The following is a 7,050-nucleotide window of genomic DNA, read 5'->3' as shown; positions in this document are numbered from 1 at the left end:
TTTTTTATTATTATTAATTTATACAGTTCTGTTGTGCAGCATCATGTCTGATAAAATAATATAAAAAATAATATAAAAAAATGAAAATGCAATGTTTTGCAATTGATTTTCATTTGATTACATTTTAAAGGATTAATTAAATTGTTAATGTTTTATTAATTCATTTCACTAGACACCATTTTTTATGATAAATTTGTACTGAATCATAAAACACAGAATCCATAAGAAATCAAATGGAAAACAGAATTTAGGGGAAATTAAAATGCATTTCATGGGGCCCTAAATTAAAATGTAATTGTGAGCAAAGTTGTGTTTACCTTCATTCACAAGGTCTAACAAACATGTGGAAAGCATTTCCTTCCCCATTAATGGTAAATGAATATCATGATAAATATCAATATTGTATGATTTTTATAAATTTTTATACATTTATCTGGAATATTTTCCTGGATTGATAAAAAAAATTTAAATGCGTGTGAGAAATCATCAATGTTTATTAATGGCAAGATATCAAGATATAAAAAGAAATATATATATATATATATATATATATTTATATTGGAGTATATCAACTTGAGACTATTTTATCCCTTCAGGGTGAATAGTAGTGCATATACTTGGCTGAATTGTTACTGTAACTTGTATCCTATTCAAACTAGCAGCCTGTTAAACTGCAGTTTTCATGTCTTTTCGTAGCGCCTCCAGCTGTGCCAATGCCAGTGGAAACTGCAGTGCCAGAGCCACCACCAGCACCAGCGGTTGAGACGGCAGCAGCCCCGCACTCCCTTCAGAACCCAGTGGCCCTTGCTGCAGTCGCCCAACTCCTCCAGGGCACAGGGGGCGTCGAGGTAAAACAACAATCACTGCACTAAAAAACTTCTTTATGAATGCTTTCTTTATGAAAAACGATTGTTTTTCCTGTATTATTCCCGTAACAGATAATTGAGCATAAGATTTTGAAGGAGTACAAAGGAGCAACCTGGCACACTGCAAAAGATATTGTAAATAAAACAAAGATTATTGGAGTATGTTGTAGAAAACACTATTTCAGTCTTTCTACTTCAAAATGTCGTTTTTAATTCAAAGGATTGTTGTTTCTTTGTGAAATTTACTAGCAGTTTCTGAGTAAAAACTGTTTCAAAATACATACTATAGGTTGCACATTTCCTCTGTTTTTCTCGTCTAGCCATTAGAGATGCTTGACTTTCTCCATAGTGTTAATGAAATGTGCTAAAAATTTGCATTAGCAGGCTGAAATTTCACTTGTGCAGTGTTGTTAACATTTTAAAATGATCAAATATAAATGTAAGATAAAAACTTTATTACAGTTAATTGTAAAGTCAACATTTCTAAATTTTATTTAAGCTGAAGTATTAAAATTACTAGAACTAAAACACAAATAAAACAAATAAATTAAAGCTATACAGAAATATAAAAAGACAAATCATAAAATTATTAAAACAAAAAATATATAATGAGAATATAAAATTCTTTACATAATATTAACGTAACACTGCTTCTGCGATCACTGAAATATTTATATTTTGATATTTAATCTGATATATTTGTGTGTCAGTTACAGCAGCTGATCCAAACTCTCCAGCAGGCCGGAGGGGCGGGGCTTCCTCAGTCCACTGCTCCGCCCCCTGAGCAGAAACCATCATTAGCTAAGGTAAGCAGTCTGAATGGTTCAATTTGATGCTTTACAACCATTTTGACATAACCCACACATCCTTATATATCTGGTTAGGGACTGAATAGTGGAATCTGGAAGATATCAGCCTTATCTCGCTGGTCTTATGCTATATAGAAACCACAGAGTGAGCGCGTGGTTTAGAGCTATTAATTCACTGCCTGCAACATTTTGTTTCTGGTTCGACTCAGTCTCTGCTGGATCGATTTGATTATGATGATGACCCTGAACCTGTGGAGGAAAAGACTGAACCAGCCCCTGCTGCTCCCATTACCATGTAGGACATAATAAACCCTAGTTCCTCCCTGTTCACATACAATTAAATATTTTTTCTAGTATTGAGTTAATATTGTCATTCTTTACAGAAACCTCCCACCAGAATTACAGCAAGCCCTGCAAGCTCATCTTCTAAGCCAAATTGTTAACCAGGTATTTACTTGGACCCACAGAGCTATAAAGAATAAGGACATGTCAAAAATAATGTATGTAATACATTAATTATAATTAATAATACAAAGTGTTTCTTCGTGTCCAGACGCAGATGCAGGGTCAGATGGTGTCACAGGGTCAAGTGGCGTCCCAGGATCAGATGGCACCTCAGGAGTTCCCAGCGATGGTTCAGACCCAAATACCAGATAATACTCCTCAAGTCTTTGATGAGAGTGTCATACAGCCCAGTACAACCCAGCAGGTATAGAGCATCCTCTCTGCACCTTTACCAGATATTAATGTCTCTCGGAGTCGTAACTCAAAACGTCCTCACCATTCTAAGTAGAGCTCTTATTGAAACTTAAATAGGGCCCCTTTGAAATGAATTTTATTTTTTCCTAAATTCCATTTAATTTAAATTTCTCTTGATTCTGCTCATTGGTTACATTTTAGTAATGAAAAACATGTCTAATTAATCTCCTGAAACTTCTACAATTTAACAATAATTAATAAAAAAGTTAACAAAAAATATTTTTTTAGGGCTCTATAAAATCTGTTTTATTTTTTTCCTCATTTTTCTGGATTCCATTTTAATGGTTTAATAAAATTTTGTTTTTATACATTTTATCAAAAAGCATGCCTAATCAACTAAATTGATGAAACTTCAACATTTGTATTTTTTCAGAAATTGTGTTGTCAGTTTTAATCTTTTTTTGTTTGTTTTTTACTATCAAAATGATGGTAATCAAATGACTCCATAAAACATTAACAAATTAATAAATGTTTAAAAAAAATGTAATAAAAAAAGTACACATCCACATCACTATTTGATCAGGTGTACTGCCCTACTTTTGATTTATTCATCCAAAATTTGTGGAATTCTGTGACATTCCGTGTTATACCGTAATTTCCATTTTTATGATTGTGTCCCGTGATTGTTTTCTGCATCATGAAATTCATAGGGCCATACTTAAATGCTAAAATCATTCTGAACTTTCTGATGTAGGACCACCAACATCAGTGAGGCTAAAATACATACAATACATAAAATACATACATTATATCTTTGACTTGTCATTTCAGGCTTCAGCTGAGAGTGAACGCTCGGTGCATGATGGGAGAGATCGAAGACACAGCAGACGGACGCGATCAAGGTATGTTTGAATGAATGCTCTTGAACATAAAGTCTCTTAAAAAGATTGTGGTTTAATTTTCGAATGTTGTGTCTCTCCAGGTCTCCACGCTCACGAAGATCGCGGTCCGGTTCACGTTCCCGCCGAGAACGGTCAAGGTATCACCGCACGCGTTCCCGATCCAGAGAGCGGCGAGGCCGTTCCCCACAGGCACGATCAGAGGAGAGGAGAGACAGGGAGAAAGAGCGAGAGCGACGACAGAAAGGACTTCCGCCCATCAAGAAGGAAACTCTCAGTGGTGAGAACACAACCTTATCTTACATAATTGTGCCTTAAACATGGAGGAGGATTTATAGCTGTCTTTTTTTAGCACTGATCATAAATGTTAGGTGTCAACTTATTGTGTTATTGTTCTGATATGCTGTTCAGGAGTGTTTTTGTTTTTATTGTTTTAGTGTGCAGTACTACATTATGGATCGGACAGCTGGACAAAAAGACTCAGCAGCAGGACATTGTGAGTCTGATGGAGGAATTTGGACAGATCGAGTCCATCAACGTGAGTATAGATCAATCATATCAATGTATATCACTGTTCAAAATTTTGGGGTCAGAATGATTTTTTTTTTTTCACAGTTTCTACAAAAATATAAAGCAGCACAACTGTTTTTAAAATGAATAATAATGTTTCTTGAGCAGCAAATCATCATATTAGAAAATTTCTGAAGGGTCATGTGACACTGAAGACTGGAGTAATGATGCTGAAATTTCAGATTTGATCACAGGAATAAATTTCATTTTGAAATATATCTTCTAAGCCAAAACCCTTCTGACCCTAAACGTTTGAATGAGCATTATAGGCATCACATGTAGAGAAGGCTGTCCCAGAATGCATTGGATTTTATGTGTATTACAATATGGTTTTGTTCGCTTATCCATGTATTATTGTTAAATGTTGTATATGAGACTTGGATAGGTCTCTTACATGGTTACATTTCAGTTAGGATGCAGCTGTCTATGTAGACAGCAAGGCTGCTCCCTAGATTTTGGAACGGGGTCTGTATATAAAGCCTGCTGGTAAAATTTGCATCTCTTCCGTATTGAAAATTTGGCTCACATGAATAAATGGGTAACCAGTATGATCTATTTGGATGAATTCTGCATTGGTGGATTTTTTTTGGCATGTATTGACACTCTAACTAAAGTTGAACTGTTTTTTATTAAATATATGTTTCTGTGTAGATGATTCCTCCCAGAGGTTGTGCCTACATTGTCATGGTGCACAGACAAGATGCCTACACAGCCCTGAATAAACTCAGCAGAGGTGTTGTTAAAGTCAACCAGAAAACCATTAAGGTACCGTAACCAACCTTTTCTTCCTGTCGGCAGTATTTATGGGTTAAGATGCCTGTTCAGTTATTATTGCTTATTACACGACTCTCTTGAATACATGTAGCATACACTTTTATTCAAACCAAGAACATAAGCAATTTGTTACAGAACCAACAATATTGATAGTATACAATGCTAAGTTTATTAGAAAGCTAGAATAGGAAACAATGCTTGATTCTAAATGCTCAGTCATAGCATTCTGTGGATGAATATATTTGTATAATAATAATTTGTATAATTGACCGTTGCCTTAGTAGTCAGTTTACTACATAGCTGTGCTAGTTTTATGTCTCTTACATCACTCTGCACATTTCTTCTCATGTAATTATTTTAATGGGTAAGTAAGAAGTTAACTTTGATAATCATTGTTTTTATCAATTTATTTCCTCGAATAAACTTCCAAACAATTTCAAGTGTTGTGTTTGCTGTTGGATGACTTTTTTCGTTTTGAATCTGTGTGGGCAGTTTTTTAACTTGTTGTCCTTGATCAGATCGCATGGGCATTGAATAAGGGCATAAAGACGGACTTGAAGAAGTTTTGGGATGTGGAGCGGGGTGTCACGTATATCCCATGGGATAAAGTGAAAGCCGATGATATTCGAAGTCTTCAAGAAGGAGGCTTGCTTGACGCTGAAACACTCAAACCAGGTAAGCTCCCACATATTGCTTTTCTTTAGCTTCTAGTTCATTCTTTAATGATGTTTTATGTAATTTTGAAAGACTTAACATGATTGTATGTGGCATTTGTTTTTAAAATCATTTTTTTATTTGATCTTTAGAGTGGAAAAGTGTTGTGGCCAATCCGGCTGTGCCAGTAACAGAAGGACCTGAAGGAAAACAGGAAGAGGGAGCTGCACTACCAGCGGTATCACAGGTAAAATACGAGGGGTTTCCTACAGAACTCCTCAAGGGTGTTCAGTGTCTCGGTCAAATTTTCTGCTCTCGTTTTGTCACGTCTTCGGCATATGGGAGGCAAACAATGTTTCTGTGTTCTTTGCTTTGCACTGACGGTTTACTGGTGCATGGTTGCCATCATTTTTGGCAAATGAAGAGCCATAGAGTACAAAATAAAACAAGGTTAGTGTCATGACTGTCTAGTTTTCTTTCCGTGTTTCAGTGGCATCGCTTTCAGTGACTGTATTTGTCACAACACGGTCACTGCTGTTCTGTAGTAGAGCTGTTTTTGCATAAATGTGTGTCTGTATTGAGCCAATTCATGAAGGTTGACTTGTTGCACACAGTCTCAAAGGCTCTTCTAAATCAGTCATATGTTTTAGGTTGCTTTTTAAGAAACTTTTGATACTTCATTGAAGATTTTTGATATGACTTACAAATGTTTTGTTATTTAGATTGCTGCTTAAAGCAATAGATCACCTAAAAAAAGAACATTTGCTTTAACTTTACTCGCCTTCAGGCCATGCAAGATGTAGATGAGATAATTTTTTCATCTGAACTGGGAGAATTTGGAGAATTGTAGTAGGGTTGGGCGATGTCTACCAAATGGACCCTTTTCACATTTCCGGGTTTCTCAGCAGCGGAAGTCGTCATAGTTGGGTAAACTTGAAGAGCAGTGAATGGGAGAGCACCACAAATACTTATGATCGCGAATCTCGAAAGTGAAAGTAAAATGAGAGCGTGCAATCAAAAGCAGTTTCAGTAGAGGCTCCCTGATGCCCGCAATTTATATACAGTCGCCTATACTTTCCCAACTATATAATTGCTAGAAAAAATATTGAAATATTTTTTTCATCCTCTCATCTTGTAGGCTATTTATTCCCTTTAGGGTTTCCGTAGTACACTTCATTTCCTTTCCGAACACAGAACTGGGATGTGGCGGATGGTGGGGGTGGGGGGGATCAAGATGTCAGCTTAACATCGTGTTGTCTGTCAGCCATCGGCGATGGACGATGGCATGGTCTATCGGCCCAACTCTAAATTGTAGCATTACATCACTTGCTAACCAATGGATCCTCTGCAGTGAATGGGTGCCGTCAGAATGAGAGTTCAAACAGCTGATAAAAACATCACAGTAATCCACACCACTTCAGTCCATCAGTTAACATCTTGTGAAGTGAAAAGCTGCTTGTTTGTAAATCTAAGAAGCAAATTAGTTGTTATCAGCTGTTTGGACTCATTCTGACGGCACCCATTCACTGCAGAGGATCCACTGGTCAGCAAGTGATGTGATGTGAAGTGATATAAATTAAAGTTCCCATTAAAGGGATAGTTCACCCAAAAATGCCACCCTCACCCTCAAGCCATCCTAGGTGTATATGACATTCTTCTTTCAGACGAATACAATCAGAGTTATATTAAATAATGTCAGGCTAATCCATGCTTTATAATGGGAGTGGATCGTATCCCAAAATTTGAAGTCCAAAAAATTGCACCCATCCATTCTAAAAG

General features: G+C 36.3%; 1 protein-coding gene across 3 annotated transcripts in view; it reads left to right on the top strand.

Moving 5' to 3' along the window:
- scaf4b (SR-related CTD-associated factor 4b) overlaps positions 1-7,050 on the top strand; it is a 40,756-nt gene that overhangs the window by 14,872 nt on the left and 18,834 nt on the right. For all 3 annotated transcript variants that reach the window (XM_016530545.1, XM_016530544.1, XM_016530543.1), the window contains exons 6-16: positions 697-848; positions 1,577-1,672; positions 1,885-1,970; positions 2,059-2,122; positions 2,229-2,384; positions 3,206-3,276; positions 3,357-3,553; positions 3,711-3,811; positions 4,495-4,608; positions 5,136-5,292; positions 5,424-5,518. In XM_016530545.1, coding sequence (XP_016386031.1) covers positions 697-848; positions 1,577-1,672; positions 1,885-1,970; positions 2,059-2,122; positions 2,229-2,384; positions 3,206-3,276; positions 3,357-3,553; positions 3,711-3,811; positions 4,495-4,608; positions 5,136-5,292; positions 5,424-5,518 — 1,289 coding nt within the window. The remainder of the gene's footprint in view (positions 1-696; positions 849-1,576; positions 1,673-1,884; positions 1,971-2,058; positions 2,123-2,228; positions 2,385-3,205; positions 3,277-3,356; positions 3,554-3,710; positions 3,812-4,494; positions 4,609-5,135; positions 5,293-5,423; positions 5,519-7,050) is intronic.

Source organism: Sinocyclocheilus rhinocerous, unplaced genomic scaffold (assembly GCF_001515625.1).
Source record: "Sinocyclocheilus rhinocerous isolate Xijiao unplaced genomic scaffold, SAMN03320098_v1.1 scaffold2589, whole genome shotgun sequence".
NCBI classification, from domain to species: domain Eukaryota; kingdom Metazoa; phylum Chordata; class Actinopteri; order Cypriniformes; family Cyprinidae; genus Sinocyclocheilus; species Sinocyclocheilus rhinocerous.
The sequence above is the reverse complement of the archived record's forward strand: the minus strand, read 5'-3'. Positions and strand labels throughout refer to the sequence as shown.